The sequence below is a fragment of the Oncorhynchus keta genome, chromosome 1, assembly GCF_023373465.1.
Source record: "Oncorhynchus keta strain PuntledgeMale-10-30-2019 chromosome 1, Oket_V2, whole genome shotgun sequence".
NCBI classification, from domain to species: Eukaryota; Metazoa; Chordata; class Actinopteri; order Salmoniformes; family Salmonidae; genus Oncorhynchus; species Oncorhynchus keta.
The window spans coordinates 86,759,427-86,776,894 of record NC_068421.1 but is presented as its reverse complement, the minus strand read 5'-3'; the positions used below and the strand labels follow the sequence as shown (position 1 = coordinate 86,776,894).

The 17,468-nt window shown below is 41.3% G+C and overlaps 2 protein-coding genes across 2 annotated transcripts in view; one reads left to right on the top strand and one right to left on the bottom strand.

The window, feature by feature from the left end:
* ntmt2 (N-terminal Xaa-Pro-Lys N-methyltransferase) overlaps positions 1-10,462 on the top strand; it is a 30,637-nt gene extending 20,175 nt beyond the window's left edge. The window contains exons 3-4 of the mRNA XM_052463506.1: positions 8,323-8,575; positions 9,711-10,462. Coding sequence (XP_052319466.1) covers positions 8,323-8,575; positions 9,711-9,967 — 510 coding nt within the window. The 3' untranslated portion in view covers positions 9,968-10,462. The remainder of the gene's footprint in view (positions 1-8,322; positions 8,576-9,710) is intronic.
* A 595-nt stretch (positions 10,463-11,057) lies between these two features.
* LOC118393951 (translation initiation factor IF-2-like) overlaps positions 11,058-17,468 on the bottom strand; it is a 114,827-nt gene continuing 108,416 nt past the window's right edge. Inside the window, exon 3 of the transcript XR_008065154.1 lies at positions 11,058-11,200. The gene's annotated coding sequence lies outside the window, so the exon portion shown is untranslated. The remainder of the gene's footprint in view (positions 11,201-17,468) is intronic.

Below are 17,468 nucleotides of genomic sequence, written 5' to 3'. Positions count from 1 at the left end.
ATATCTGGTGTAGTTCTCATTATTGATAGTCATCTGGTGTAGTTCTCATTATTGATAGTCATATCTGGTGAAGTTCTCATTATTGATAGTCATATCTGGTGAAGTTCTCATTATTGATAGTCATATCTGGTGAAGTTCTCATTATTGATAGTCATATCTGGTGTGGTTCTCATTATTGATAGTCATATCTGGTGAAGTTCTCATTATTGATAGTCATATCTGGTGTGGTTCTCATTATTGATAGTCATATCTGGTGTGGTTCTCATTATTGATAGTCATATCTGGTGTGGTTCTCATTATTGATAGTCATATCTGGTGAGGTTCTCATTATTGATAGTCATATCTGGTGTGGTTCTCATTATTGATAGTCATATCTGGTGTGGTTCTCATTATTGATAGTCATATCTGGTGTGGTTCTCATTATTGATAGTCATCTGGTGTAGTTCTCATTATTGATAGTTATATCTGGTGTGGTTCTCATTATTGATAGTCATCTGGTGTAGTTCTCATTATTGATAGTTATATCTGGTGTGGTTCTCATTATTGATAGTCATATCTGGTGAAGTTCTCATTATTGATAGTCATATCTGGTGAAGTTCTCATTATTGATAGTTATATCTGGTGAAGTTCTCATTATTGATAGTCATATCTGGTGTGGTTCTCATTATTGATAGTCATCTGGTGTAGTTCTCATTATTGATAGTTATATCTGGTGTGGTTCTCATTATTGATAGTCATATCTGGTGAAGTTCTCATTATTGATAGTCATATCTGGTGAAGTTCTCATTATTGATAGTTATATCTGGTGTGGTTCTCATTATTGATAGTCATATCTGGTGAAGTTCTCATTATTGATAGTCATATCTGGTGTGGTTCTCATTATTGATAGTCATATCTGGTGAAGTTCTCATTATTGATAGTCATATCTGGTGTGGTTCTCATTATTGATAGTCATATCTGGTGAAGTTCTCATTATTGATAGTCATATTTGGTGTGGTTCTCATTATTGATAGTCATCTGGTGTAGTTCTCATTATTGATAGTCATCTGGTGTGGTTCTCATTATTGATAGTCATATCTGGTGTGGTTCTCATTATTGATAGTCATATCTGGTGAAGTTCTCATTATTGATAGTCATATCTGGTGTGGTTCTCATTATTGATAGTCATCTGGTGTAGTTCTCATTATTGATAGTTATATCTGGTGTGGTTCTCATTATTGATAGTCATATCTGGTGAAGTTCTCATTATTGATAGTCATATCTGGTGAAGTTCTCATTATTGATAGTTATATCTGGTGTGGTTCTCATTATTGATAGTCATCTGGTGTAGTTCTCATTATTGATAGTCATATCTGGTGTAGTTCTCATTATTGATAGTCATATCTGGTGTGGTTCTCATTATTGATAGTCATCTGGTGTGGTTCTCATTATTGATAGTCATATCTGGTGTGGTTCTCATTATTGATAGTCATATCTGGTGTGGTTCTCATTATTGATAGTCATATCTGGTGAAGTTCTCATTATTGATAGTCATATCTGGTGTGGTTCTCATTATTGATAGTCATATCTGGTGTAGTTCTCATTATTGATAGTCATCTGGTGTAGTTCTCATTATTGATAGTCATATCTGGTGAAGTTCTCATTATTGATAGTCATATCTGGTGAAGTTCTCATTATTGATAGTCATATCTGGTGAAGGTCTCATTATTGATAGTCATATCTGGTGTGGTTCTCATTATTGATAGTCATATCTGGTGAAGTTCTCATTATTGATAGTCATATCTGGTGTGGTTCTCATTATTGATAGTCATCTGGTGTAGTTCTCATTATTGATAGTTATATCTGGTGTGGTTCTCATTATTGATAGTCATATCTGGTGAAGTTCTCATTATTGATAGTCATATCTGGTGAAGTTCTCATTATTGATAGTTATATCTGGTGTGGTTCTCATTATTGATAGTCATATCTGGTGAAGTTCTCATTATTGATAGTCATATCTGGTGAAGTTCTCATTATTGATAGTCATATCTGGTGTGGTTCTCATTATTGATAGTCATATCTGGTGAAGTTCTCATTATTGATAGTCATATCTGGTGTGGTTCTCATTATTGATAGTCATATCTGGTGTGGTTCTCATTATTGATAGTCATCTGGTGTAGTTCTCATTATTGATAGTTATATCTGGTGTGGTTCTCATTATTGATAGTCATATCTGGTGAAGTTCTCATTATTGATAGTCATATCTGGTGAAGTTCTCATTATTGATAGTCATATCTGGTGTGGTTCTCATTATTGATAGTCATATCTGGTGTGGTTCTCATTATTGATAGTCATCTGGTGTAGTTCTCATTATTGATAGTCATATCTGGTGAAGTTCTCATTATTGATAGTCATATCTGGTGTGGTTCTCATTATTGATAGTCATATCTGGTGAAGTTCTCATTATTGATAGTCATATCTGGTGTGGTTCTCATTATTGATAGTCATATCTGGTGTGGTTCTCATTATTGATAGTCATCTGGTGTAGTTCTCATTATTGATAGTCATATCTGGTGTGGTTCTCATTATTGATAGTCATATCTGGTGTGGTTCTCATTATTGATAGTCATATCTGGTGTGGTTCTCATTATTGATAGTCATATCTGGTGTGGTTCTCATTATTGATAGTCATATCTGGTGTGGTTCTCATTATTGATAGTCATATCTGGTGTGGTTCTCATTATTGATAGTCATATCTGGTGTGGTTCTCATTATTGATAGTCATATCTGGTGAGGTTCTCATTATTGATAGTCATATCTGGTGTGGTTCTCATTATTGATAGTCATATCTGGTGTGGTTCTCATTATTGATAGTCATATCTGGTGTGGTTCTCATTATTGATAGTCATCTGGTGTAGTTCTCATTATTGATAGTTATATCTGGTGTGGTTCTCATTATTGATAGTCATCTGGTGTAGTTCTCATTATTGATAGTTATATCTGGTGTGGTTCTCATTATTGATAGTCATATCTGGTGAAGTTCTCATTATTGATAGTCATATCTGGTGAAGTTCTCATTATTGATAGTTATATCTGGTGAAGTTCTCATTATTGATAGTCATATCTGGTGTGGTTCTCATTATTGATAGTCATCTGGTGTAGTTCTCATTATTGATAGTTATATCTGGTGTGGTTCTCATTATTGATAGTCATATCTGGTGAAGTTCTCATTATTGATAGTCATATCTGGTGAAGTTCTCATTATTGATAGTTATATCTGGTGTGGTTCTCATTATTGATAGTCATATCTGGTGAAGTTCTCATTATTGATAGTCATATCTGGTGTGGTTCTCATTATTGATAGTCATATCTGGTGAAGTTCTCATTATTGATAGTCATATCTGGTGTGGTTCTCATTATTGATAGTCATATCTGGTGAAGTTCTCATTATTGATAGTCATATTTGGTGTGGTTCTCATTATTGATAGTCATCTGGTGTAGTTCTCATTATTGATAGTTATATCTGGTGTGGTTCTCATTATTGATAGTCATATCTGGTGAGGTTCTCATTATTGATAGTCATATCTGGTGAAGTTCTCATTATTGATAGTCATATCTGGTGTGGTTCTCATTATTGATAGTCATCTGGTGTAGTTCTCATTATTGATAGTTATATCTGGTGTGGTTCTCATTATTGATAGTCATATCTGGTGAGGTTCTCATTATTGATAGTCATATCTGGTGAAGTTCTCATTATTGATAGTCATATCTGGTGAAGTTCTCATTATTGATAGTCATATCTGGTGTGGTTCTCATTATTGATAGTCATCTGGTGTAGTTCTCATTATTGATAGTCATATCTGGTGTGGTTCTCATTATTGATAGTCATATCTGGTGTAGTTCTCATTATTGATAGTCATATCTGGTGAAGTTCTCATTATTGATAGTCATATCTGGTGTGGTTCTCATTATTGATAGTCATCTGGTGTAGTTCTCATTATTGATAGTCATATCTGGTGTGGTTCTCATTATTGATAGTCATATCTGGTGAAGTTCTCATTATTGATAGTCATATCTGGTGTGGTTCTCATTATTGATAGTCATCTGGTGTAGTTCTCATTATTGATAGTCATATCTGGTGTGGTTCTCATTATTGATAGTCATCTGGTGTGGTTCTCATTATTGATAGTCATATCTGGTGTGGTTCTCATTATTGATAGTCATATCTGGTGAAGTTCTCATTATTGATAGTCATATCTGGTGTGGTTCTCATTATTGATAGTCATATCTGGTGTAGTTCTCATTATTGATAGTCATCTGGTGTAGTTCTCATTATTGATAGTCATATCTGGTGTGGTTCTCATTATTGATAGTCATATCTGGTGAAGTTCTCATTATTGATAGTCATATCTGGTGAAGTTCTCATTATTGATAGTCATCTGGTGTAGTTCTCATTATTGATAGTCATATCTGGTGTGGTTCTCATTATTGATAGTCATATCTGGTGAAGTTCTCATTATTGATAGTCATTTCTGGTGTGGTTCTCATTATTGATAGTCATCTGGTGTAGTTCTCATTATTGATAGTCATATCTGGTGTAGTTCTCATTATTGATAGTCATATCTGGTGTGGTTCTCATTATTGATAGTCATATCTGGTGTGGTTCTCATTATTGATAGTTATATCTGGTGTGGTTCTCATTATTGATAGTCATATCTGGTGTGGTTCTCATTATTGATAGTCATATCTGGTGTGGTTCTCATTATTGATAACACACACACACACACCTGTCTACTGCAAGGGAAGCCTTGCCAGTAGAGTTCTGATCTGGTCTATACCTGTCTACTGCACCTCCCCTTGCCAGTAGAGTTCTGAACTCATTCCAGACTATAATAATCTGCCATTTCATTTAATAAGTCACAAGAAAAATATCCTTGAAAAGCTTTACTCCTCGACCGGGCGGTAAGCAGGGGACTTTCACAATGATGCGTTTAGGTAACATACACTCATCGGTGTAAAGTACTTAAGTAGAAACACTTTACAGTACTACTTAAGCACTGTTTTGGGGTATCTATCTGTACTTTACTTTACTATTTATATTTTTGACAACTTTTACTTTACTACATTCTTAAGGAAAATTATGTACTTTTTACTCCATACATTTTCCCTGACACTCAAAAGAACTCGTTACATTTTGAATGCTTTGCAGGACAGGAAAATGTTCCAATTCACACTGTAATGGTTGTCGTCTTCCTCTTCTGAGGAGGAGTAGGAAATATCGGACCAATATGCAGCGTGGTAAGTGTTCGTCATATTTATTTCACAGAACACAGAAAACAAACGAACAAGCGAATAAAGGAAAACCGAAACAGTCCCGTATGGTGAAGACACTGAAACGGAAAACAACCACCCACAAACAAGAGTGGGAAAACAGGGTACCTAAGTATGGTTCTCCATCAGAGACAACAACTACCCACAACTAACAGGGGGAAAACAGGCTGCCTAAGTATGGTTCTCCATCAGAGACAACAACTACCCACAACTAACAGGGGGAAAACAGGCTACCTAAGTAATATAATAAATAATAATATATGCCATTTAGCAGACGCTTTTATCCAAAGCGACTTACAGTCATGTGTGCATACATTCTACGTATGGGTGGTCCCGGGAATCAAACCCACTACCCTGGCGTTACAAGCGCCATGCTCTACCAACTGTGCTACAGAAGGTCTAAGTATGGTTCTCAATCAGAGACAACAACTACCCACAACTAACAGTGGGAAAATAGGCTGCCTAAGTATGGTTCTCAATCAGAGACAACAACTACCCACAACTAACAGTGGGAAAATAGGCTGCCTAAGTATGGTTCTCAATCAGAGACAACAACTACCCACAACTAACAGTGGGAAAATAGGCTGCCTAAGTATGGTTCTCCATCAGAGACAACAACTACCCACAACTAACAGGGGGAAAACAGGCTGCCTAAGTATGGTTCTCCATCAGAGACAACAACTACCCACAACTAACAGTGGGAAAACAGGCTGCCTAAGTATGGTTCTCAATCAGAGACAACAACTACCCACAACTAACAGTGGGAAAATAGGCTGCCGAAGTATGGTTCTCCATCAGAGACAACAACTACCCACAACTAACAGTGGGAAAATAGGCTGCCGAAGTATGGTTCTCAATCAGAGACAACAACTACCCACAACTAACAGTGGGAAAACAGGCTGCCTAAGTATGGTTCTCCATCAGAGACAACGATTGACAGCTGCCTCTGATTGGGAACCATACCAGGCCAAACACCTAGAAATATAAACACAAGAACAAAACATAGAATGCCCACCCCACCTCACGCCCTGACCGACCTAAAATAGAGACATACAAAAGGAACTAAGGTCAGGACGTGACACACACACTTAGCAAAATCCCTGGTCATCCATACTGCCTCTGATCTGGAGGACTCACTAAACATAAGTTTCGTCTGTAAATTATGTCTGGTTGTTGGAGTATGCCCCTGGCTATTCGTAAATTATGTCTAGGTGTTGGAGTATGCCCCTGGCTATTCGTAAATTATGTCTGGGTGTTGAGTATGCCCCTGGCTATTCGTAAATTATGTCTGGGTGTTGAGTATGCCCCTGGCTATTCGTAAATTAAAAAATAACATTGTGCGTCTGGTTTGATCAATATAAGGAATTTAAAATGAGTTATACTTTTACTTTTGATACTTAAGTATATTTAAAACCAAATACTTTTAGATTTTTACTCAAGTAGTATTTCACTGTGCGAAGTTCCCTTTTACTCGAGTCATTTTCTATTCAACCTTTTACTGCAGTTGGCTAAATCAGGGTCACACAGAGTGTTTCTGGGTAGTCTTAAACAAATCTACTTTCAAACAAAAGAAGATACCTGTACCATGTCAGATATAGAGATGAAATGTATTACATTTTGAGTTTACATCCCAATACTACACTTTATATACAGTACCAGAAGACTGAAAGATAAAACCGTTTGACATAGAAACACTGGATTTTCTGCGGCTTTTTAAAATCATATTTATTAATTATGATATCATGAAACATATTAAGAACTTTCTTCCTATGAGGCAACAAGGTCATTTGACTGCAGGAAAGGGCTACAGTATCTTTACTTTTACTCAGGTATGACAATTAGGTCATTTGTCCAACACTGTATGTTAGAGCAGACATAATATACAGATATAGGATCTTAATTTGAGCCAGATTGCTACAACAGGAAAATAATCCTGAAGCAATAGAAAATGTGAACTATTATGTGGATTATAATTAATGGACAATGGCAAAGGCCCTGTGTATGACAGATATAGTTTTAGTTGCACAGCATAGTCTCCATTTAGTTGCAACACACACACAGTCCTAGATTAGGGTCACCCGAAACGTTATACAGCTGGCTACATTTCATAGTACTAGACACATGTACATTTCATAGTACTAGACACATGTACATTTCATAGTACTAGACACATGTACATTTCATAGTACTAGACACATTTACATTTCATAGTACTAGACACATGTACATTTCATAGTACTAGACACATGTACATTTCATAGTACTAGACACATGTACATTTCATAGTACTAGACACATGTACATTTCATAGTACTAGACACATGTACATTTCATAGTACGTCGTTCCATGTACTGCTCAACTGCTCTCTTGTATAAGGACATCCTTAGCTTAGACAGAGGAAGAGAACACTATGTTTCAGTCATACTCCTTGGTCTCCTAAAACTCTACTGTGCAGAGTCTGGATTCTAATCCTGACAACTCCATTAAAACCTAACACAGTGGGGAGATGTAGAATGCAACCAGGTTAAACTGAAGAACAAGCTATGTGAGCAATATGGCAGTAATTCACCAAACCAGGAAGCATCCTCCAACAACCATAGAGTTCCTCCGGGCCCCATCTTTCACCGAATCACGGACTGGGGCCCCCCTCATTCCTCAGGGAAGAGAGGGAGAGGAGTGAGGTCAGAGTACAAAATGCAAAGAAGTTAAAACGAGCATGAATCAAGCAAAGTAATTTTTTTGTTTTCTATGTAAGGTCAAAGTTCATAGTGTCATTACCCTGAGGTATGGTGCTTGTTTCTGCTCTCTGGGCTTTTGGGTTACAGAGGCCAGACATCTGGTATAGAAAAAAATAATATGTATTACTGTGATCATAGCAAAGGACGCCAGGTAGCCTGATGTTTGTGTATACTTTTCCTGTGCGGAAGGATTTTAAAATGTCTGTTACATTACTGTAGTGTGTCTATTTACCAATGTGTACATGCTTGTGTATCATTCCATTCTTCAAACAGGGTCCTGGTAAAGCTGACACTAAGTGTGCCCTGGACTGTGGTTGTGGGATTGGGCGGGTATCAAAAGGTGTCCTCCTGCCCATCTTTGAGACCATGGAGATGTGTGACATGATCGAGGCCTTTCTGCTCCATGCCCATGAGGAGTACCTAGGAGACGACGCTGACCGCATAGAAACATACTACTGTTACAACCTGCAGGAGCTAACACCTCCCTCCAGGAAATATGATGTCGTCTGGATGCAGTGGTGTGCATGTAAGACTCACTCTCTGATCTACGTGTGTGTTTGTGTCTGATAGTGTGTGTGCGTCATGTTTGTGATGTTTTCATGTTTTGACCTCTCATCTCCTGTGTCATTTCCATATGAGGCTGTTTGCATTCAGTAAGTGTGAGTACCTCCGTATGTAGAACGTCACATTAAAGCAACATGCAGTGTATATACTGTATTCCATACTACCTATTGCATCTTAGCCTACGCCGCTCTGACATTGCTCATACATATATTTAAGCAATAAGGCCTGAGGGGGTGCGGTATATGGCCAATATACCACGGCTAAGGGCTGTTCTTAGTCACGACACAACGCGGAGTTCTAGGACAGCCCTTAGCCGTGGTATATTGGTCATATATCACAAACCCCTGAGGTGCCTTATTGCTATTATAAACTGGTTACCAATGTAATTAGAGCAGTAAAAATAAATGTTTTGTCATAGCCGTAGTATACGGACTGATATACCACAGCTTTCAGCCAATCAGAATTCAGGGTCCGAACCACCCAGTTAATAATTATATTTATATATTCTTATTCCATTCCTTACTAAGATTTGTGTGTATTAGGTATTTGTTGTGGAATGGTTAGATCTAACAAGTAATATATTGCTGCACTGTCGGAACTAGAAACACAAGCATTTTGCTATACTCTTAATAACATCTGCTAACCATGTGTATGTGACCAATAACATTTGATTTGACATTACAGCAACATACAGGCATTAGATATCAGAGCTCCTTATCAGTCAACAGCAGTTAAAAGTGTCTGTATGAAGAACTCTGCCCAATTCCGGTCTTATTTTAGGAGGGACCAGCATTGATTTTTCAGTGAAGGGATATTTCAGGTTGTGTTTATATTGCCATGTTAGGGGACCTCCTCATGTCACGCTCATTTGGTGAGCCCTGTCATGCTTAGGGTGTGCCCTGTCACTTTCTGTGTAGGGCAGGTTATATAAGACAACTCGAGGTAGAGGACGAATCTAGGTTCAAGATCTCAGAGAAAAAGTATGGGTGGATAAAATCTATATAGTTAAAATAAGTTTGACAGACAGACGCAGGCAGACAGACAGACTCTCCCTTTCCCTGATTGGTGGGTCTTGTGTTGCGCTGCCCCATCTCCAGGTCACCTGACGGACAGGGACCTGATGCAGTTCCTGATGCGCTGTAAGAAGAGTCTGCGGCCCAACGGGGTTATCATCATTAAGGACAACATGGCCCGGAAGGGCTGCAAGCTGGATCCCATCGACAGCAGCATCATCCGCCACCTGGACATTATGAAGGACATCATCTTTAAGGCCGACCTGAAGGTCCTGGCTGTGGAGAAACAAGAAGGATTCCCCGACGCCATCGTCCCTGTGTGGATGATCGCTATGCAGTAGACAGACAGACGAGCGGATGGACGGACTGACTGGCTGATGGACAGTATACAGTACCTTCGTTATTAGACATTCTGACACACTATTACAAGATTGTAATGTCTCACACCCCCCTGACAAGCGCACACTACTACTCCAATGAATACAGAATGGTGTATATATAGATTTTACGTTGCTTTTTTTTGTGCCAGTGTATTGTTTTTATATACCTCTGCCTGTAATATTGCAGATTTTAAATTAAGATAACTTTTTTACACGACAGTACATGTTTTCTGGTTTGTCATTGTATAGTTAAGTTGAAATGCAGTATGTTGTGCTGACTGTAGCCTAAACTAATGCCTTAGCAAAAAAAACAAATTTTCCTAGCAACAAACAAATTGCCTTAGCAACAAACAAAATGCCTCAGCAACAAACAAAAAAGTATTTTCATATGGTACGCTGATTGATGTATGTAGCAAAATGTATTCATGCTCATTAAACTGTACAATGTAACCTCTAGACTTGCTGTATTACTTGAGATCACACAGAACAATACAGAATAATTGCATAGTTTGGACTCTGAGAAGTACCTTAGAGCTTTACTATAGGTTTTACTGTAATTGCATACCATACGGAAATAGTTGCATGAATTTAGATTTTGTAAATGCTTTCTGTCAGAGTATGTTTCTCATTATATTCCTGAAACAAAAGATAATAGGATTAGAGATGATTATAATATAGCCAACTATGATTACACAAGTCTGGGATGTAAACATTGAACCATTTACCTCATAAAGTAGCACAGTTACACTACATTCTCCCAGCCAAGCCAACAACCGAACAAGGTGCAATCTAAATGAGCACAGCACGGAGAAGAAGAGATCATTTAGAACCCCTCAAATGGTTATGATAATGCTCCTAAGTATATTTTGTTTCTAAATAGCCCACAGTAGAAGAATGGCATTGTTTAGGTTAATGGCTTTCAGCTGGAGCCCTGAGGAGGAAGGGGAGTTGATTACTTCCTGCTTTGGGTTTGACAGACAGACAGTGCTCGCTTTCATATCTACCTTGGCATCGGTTCAGGCCTGTCAGGTTCTGTCTGCATAAAACACATCCAGCAGTCGCATTGAATATTTAGGGTGTACGGCTAGTTGGTTACACAGAAGTGGGTTTGGGGTTGTACAAAAGTGGTGAAGACTTGTTCCTCCTTAATTCTGTATGAATGGATGGCTTGTCAATGACGAGTGACTGAGACCCCTGAAAAAGAAGGAAAAAAATGAAATATATCAGTGTTGATGACAAGAACTCCTGTCTGAGAAGGGATGGCGTGAGATGTTCCATACAGTGTTTTCTCAGGTCAGAAAGACTATTTTGAGATGTGAACAACCCATATATACGTACATTCCCCACATCCCGTATGAATTAAAGATCAAAATGCCCCATGGTGAAATTTGTAGATCTTTTTTTCTCTCTTTGGCAAATAGCAGCCAAATGTGCTGTCACCTTTTCAGAAGTGGTTAGTGCCTGTGACAGTCAAGGCTATCAGTCCCAATACTTCTCAATGTCCCACAAGCAGTTTGAATATATTTGCTGACTTAACACTAATTTGTCCAGTCACGTCAGCAGTGGAGAACATTGGGCCCGGGTCCAGACTGACTATACCAAACCCGGCAGAACTTTAACGGACTAAAGTCTTGTTCGGGACAAGGCTGATGACCGAGAAACACACCACTGCAGAGAACAATCCATGTTTTTACAATTATAAACAAGGGGGTTCATTTGAATTATGCGGCAAAGACTGTTGAATAGATGTTGTTAGAGCAGCAGTGTCTTTCTTCATGTGAGGAATCCGACAACAACAAGAGGGTCGTTTTTCTAGTTTCCAGACTGGGCCCATGAAGCGTCCAGACAGTCTGTGCTTTGATCCTGAATAGAGTGAGCCTTTGTGGGCTCCACACTGCAGGGGAAACCTCAGTCTTCTGAGCCCAGCCAGGATACTTTCAACCAGGGATAGAGAGAGACTGGAGAGGGGAGGTTTGTCTTGCCTTCCCTGGGAGAATTCAGACCAGAGGAATGTACTTTTATATGCATCCCTCTTTCTCATAGTAAATCAAGTTACAGAAAACAAGTGGACCTGATGATTTTGGGCTGGCTCTTCTTCTAGGGTGAGAAAACCACACTTCTCCTGTAAACACTCTCAGCATGCTGTCTGTCTGTCTGTCTGTCTGTCTGTCTGTTTGCCTGCCTGCCTGCCTGCCTGCCTGCCTGCCTGCCTGCCTGCCTGCCTGCCTGTCTGCCTGTCTGCCTGTCTGTCTGTCTGTCTGTCTGTCTGTCTGTCTGTCTGTCTGTCTGCTTGCCTCTGTCTGCCTGCCTGAGGGCGGTGGTTTAATCTCATTCTGCTCCATCAGCTCAAAGGGCAGGGATTGGTTACACATACTTTTTATAGGTCCCGTGGACATGTGATATTGAGCAACGTGGTTTCTGCCAGGGTATCAAGTGCTGCTGACATGAAGCTATAATCCAGGCCAAACAAACAGTGACAAATTACAGCATCCTGACTGGCAGCCAAGAGTGGTCAGGCAGTTCAGAGTTACTCCTCTCTTCTCTAGCCTCTCTTTATTGTATTGGAAAAGAGTTGCTGTACTGTAAACACTGTTAACACTCTCAGTATGGTTTTACTTTTTCTGAAAACACAAGCCACTGAGCACAAACTGGAATCAACGTTGTTTCAACGTATTGTGATGTGGAATCCATGTGTAAAAAATGTATTGGATTTTTTTTAAAGTCAACTTAAACTGTTTAGGGTGAAAATTCAACCACAGGATGATCATCTTTGTATCAAATGTTCAACATAAACATACCTTGTATAAAATATGGTAAAATAAATTTCTACCTTTGAAACAACGTCACATCTTCAAAGTTATATAGACTATCAGAGAAAATAATAGGCTGGGCAACACCTCCTACTGGAGAGCTGATCTACCTACAGCACCTCCTACTGGAGAGCTGATCTACCTACAGCACCTCCTACTGGAGAGCTGATCTACCTACAGCACCTCCTACTGGAGAGCTGATCTACCTACAGCACCTCCTACTGGAGAGCTGATCTACCTACAGCACCTCCTACTGGAGAGCTGATCTACCTACAGCACCTCCTACTGGAGAGCTGATCTACCTACAGCTATTCATTTGGTCTCTCATCCAAGGTTTTAATCAAGCCCGACCAAGCTTAGCTTTGATACTGACTACTACCAATGCGCAAGATTTGGTTAATTCCAAATGCAATCTACAAGTAAAGTATGAATATGTTCGATTCACGTTTCCATCACAACCAAAAATCGAATTAAAGAATTGGACTAAATCAAATCAAACTTCATATAAGGTGCATTTAAATTGTGATTAGATTAGATTTTATCCTATTGTTTTACTTAGATTTTTGTTTGAGTTGGAGACATGACTCTAATATATCAATTATTCATTTGTAGACAAACTGGATATTGAATTGTGTTTGGTTGTCAATGCAACCAAATGTCAACATTTGAAATAGATTTATCTTCTGCTTGGATATTTGGTTCCATCTGTACAATTGACTTAGTCTGGCTTTAATTACAGTTTGTCAACAAGTTAATAATTTATATGTTGGATTCACATCTCCATCTCAACCAAAAATGTAAGTTAAAGAATATAACTAAATCTAATCTCGTCAAGCTTGAAATGCACTTTAAATAAAGTTTGATTTGATTTAGTCCTATTCTTTAACTTTGAGTCTTGGTTGAGATGGAGACGTGAACATCAACATATCAATTATTCATTTGTAGACTAACTGGAATTAAAACTGGAGAAAATCAGTGGCACAAAAGATACTTATTCTTGGTTGAAAACCTGGGAATTCAACAATCTTCTGGTTGTCATTTTGAGTGGATGAATAAAGTTTGAAATCTCAACCAAATATTACCCAAATGTTCATGTTGAAATGATGTGGTTTGCCCAGTCGGAGGCTTAGAGAGTTATTGGAAAATATTGCTCACAACAAAACAAGGGAATTATTTCCCACCTGCGTCTGGCGTGGCTGCATTGGAGCCAAACGTGTGATGTACTCTATGACTGGGACATATGAACCTCAGGTTGATTCATGCTTGGTTGGGTAACAGAGGGCTAGCGTGTTCTAGCCTGCAGCAGGAGGAAGGACTAAGAGAGGGCTAACGTGTTCTAGCCTGCAGCAGGAGGAAGGACTAAGAGAGGGCTAGCGTGTTCTAGCCTGCAGCAGGAGGAAGGACTAAGAGAGGGCTAACGTGTTCTAGCCTGCAGCAGGAGGAAGGACTAAGAGAGGGCTAACGTGTTCTAGCCTGCAGCAGGAGGAAGGACTAAGAGAGGGCTAGCGTGTTCTAGCCTGCAGCAGGAGGAAGGACTAAGAGAGGGCTAGCGTGTTCTAGCCTGCAGCAGGAGGAAGGACTAAGAGAGGGCTAACGTGTTCTAGCCTGCAGCAGGAGGAAGGACTAAGAGAGGGCTAGCGTGTTCTAGCCTGCAGCAGGAGGAAGGACTAAGAGAGGGCTAGCGTGTTCTAGCTTGCAGCAGGAGGAAGTACTAAGAGAGGGCTAGCTTGTTCTAGCCTGCAGCAGGAGGAAGGACTAAGAGAGGGCTAACGTGTTCTAGCCTGCAGCAGGAGGAAGGACTAAGAGAGGGCTAACGTGTTCTAGCCTGCAGCAGGAGGAAGGACTAAGAGAGGGCTAGCGTGTTCTAGCCTGCAGCAGGAGGAAGGACTAAGAGAGGGCTAGCGTGTTCTAGCATGCAGCAGGAGGAAGGACTAAGAGAGGGCTAGCGTGTTCTAGCCTGCAGCAGGAGGAAGGACTAAGAGAGGGCTAGCGTGTTCTAGCCTGCAGCAGGAGGAAGGACTAAGAGAGGGCTAGCGTGTTCTAGCCTGCAGCAGGAGGAAGGACTAAGAGAGGGCTAGCGTGTTCTAGCCTGCAGCAGGAGGAAGGACTAAGAGAGGGCTAGCGTGTTCTAGCATGCAGCAGGAGGAAGGACTAAGAGAGGGCTAGCGTGTTCTAGCCTGCAGCAGGAGGAAGGACTAAGAGAGGGCTAGCGTGTTCTAGCCTGCAGCAGGAGGAAGGACTAAGAGAGGGCTAGCGTGTTCTAGCATGCAGCAGGAGGAAGGACTAAGAGAGGGCTAGCTTGTTCTAGCCTGCAGCAGGAGGAAGGACTAAGAGAGGGCTAGCGTGTTCTAGCCTGCAGTAGGAGGAAGGACTAAGAGAGGGCTAGCGTGTTCTAGCTTGCAGCAGGAGGAAGGACTAAGAGAGGGCTAGCTTGTTCTAGCCTGCAGCAGGAGGAAGGACTAAGAGAAGGCTAGCTTGTTCTAGCTTGCAGCAGGAGGAAGTACTTAGAGAGGGCTAGCGTGTTCTAGCCTGCAGCAGGAGGAAGGACTAAGAGAGGGCTAGCTTGTTCTAGCCTGCAGCAGGAGGAAGGACTAAGAGAGGGCTAGCGTGTTCTAGCCTGAAGTAGGAGGATGGACTAAGAGAGGGCTAGCGTGTTCTAGCTTGCAGCAGGAGGAAGGACTAAGAGAGGGCTAGCTTGTTCTAGCCTGCAGCAGGAGGAAGGACTAAGAGAGGGCTAGCGTGTTCTAGCCTGCAGTAGGAGGAAGGACTAAGAGAGGGCTAGCGTGTTCTAGCTTGCAGCAGGAGGAAGGACTAAGAGAGGGCTAGCTTGTTCTAGCCTGCAGCAGGAGGAAGGACTAAGAGAGGGCTAGCGTGTTCTAGCCTGAAGTAGGAGGAAGGACTAAGAGAGGGCTAGCTTGTTCTAGCTTGCAGCAGGAGGAAGTACTAAGAGAGGGCTAGCTTGTTCTAGCCTGCAGCAGGAGGAAGGACTAAGAGAGGGCTAGCGTGTTCTAGCCTGCAGCAGGAGGAAGGACTGAGAGAAGGCTAGCTTGTTCTAGCTTGCAGCAGGAGGAAGTACTAAGAGAGGGCTAGCTTGTTCTAGCCTGCAGCAGGAGGAAGGACTAAGAGAGGGCTAGCGTGTTCTAGCCTGCAGCAGGAGGAAGGACTAAGAGAGGGCTAGCTTGTTCTAGCCTGCAGCAGGAGGAAGGACTAAGAGAGGGCTAGCTTGTTCTAGCCTGCAGCAGGAGGAAGGACTAAGAGAGGGCTAGCGTGTTCTAGCCTGCAGCAGGAGGAAGGACTAGGAGAGGGCTAGCTTGTTCTAGCCTGCAGCAGGAGGAAGGACTAAGAGAGGGCTAGCGTGTTCTAGCCTGCAGCAGGAGGAAGGACTAAGAGAGGGCTAGCTTGTTCTAGCCTGCAGCAGGAGGAAGGACTAAGAGAGGGCTAGCTTGTTCTAGCCTGCAGCAGGAGGAAGGACTAAGAGAGGGCTAGCGTGTTCTAGCCTGCAGTAGGAGGAAGGACTAAGAGAGGGCTAGCGTGTTCTAGCCTGCAGCAGGAGGAAGGACTAAGAGAGGGCTAACGTGTTCTAGCCTGCAGCAGGAGGAAGGACTAAGAGAGGGCTAGCTTGTTCTAGCCTGCAGCAGGAGGAAGGACTAAGAGAGGGCTAGCGTGTTCTAGCCTGCAGCAGGAGGAAGGACTAAGAGAGGGCTAGCGTGTTCTAGCCTGCAGCAGGAGGAAGGACTAAGAGAGGGCTAGCTTGTTCTAGCCTGCAGCAGGAGGAAGGACTAAGAGAGGGCTAGCGTGTTCTAGCCTGCAGCAGGAGGAAGGACTAAGAGAGGGCTAGCTTGTTCTAGCCTGCAGCAGGAGGAAGGACTAAGAGAGGGCTAGCGTGTTCTAGCCTGCAGCAGGAGGAAGGACTAAGAGAGGGCTAGCGTGTTCTAGCCTGCAGCAGGAGGAAGGACTAGGAGAGGGCTAGCTTGTTCTAGCCTGCAGCAGGAGGAAGGACTAAGAGAGGGCTATAGCGCAGCAGGGTTGGGGTCAATTCCATTTCAATTTAGTCAGTTCAGGAAGTTCAGGAAGTAGGCCTAAACTAAAATTCAATTTTTTTTCCTAATTGAAAAGCAATGACCTTAATCTTACAGGGCAGCCTTAGCCCCAGAGCTTTCCTCTGATCCACACAGGGCACCACAGGTCAAAGGTTACACAGGATGTACATGCATGTTCATATCGTGAATCTGCCAGTTCATGAAAGAAGCCTCTATGACCGCAGTGCAGTGTGGGTGAATAAAGACGTCTGGCACTCAGGGGAAACAAGAGTCATTACTTTCCAGCTGCTGTAATCTCAAGGAGGTGGTGTTTCAGCCACAAAGCCTTCTTCAGCATCAGTCAGCATAAACACGTGGTCATGTTGGTCTCATCAGACAGAGCCCTGTATGTTACAGGCACCATGTTAATGTCTTTTTTACAGTGAGAAATACAGAAGCCCTAATCCCGAAGGAGTCCTCCTCGTTTCTACATGTGCCCTGTCTTCTCAGTTTAGGCCTCTTCTTTTCATCACATTCATCGCATCGCAAGCTGCTCTGGTTGTACTGTGGTTGTATGTGTTTATACTGAGATTATACTGTGGTTGTATGTGGTTATACTGTGGGTGTACTGTG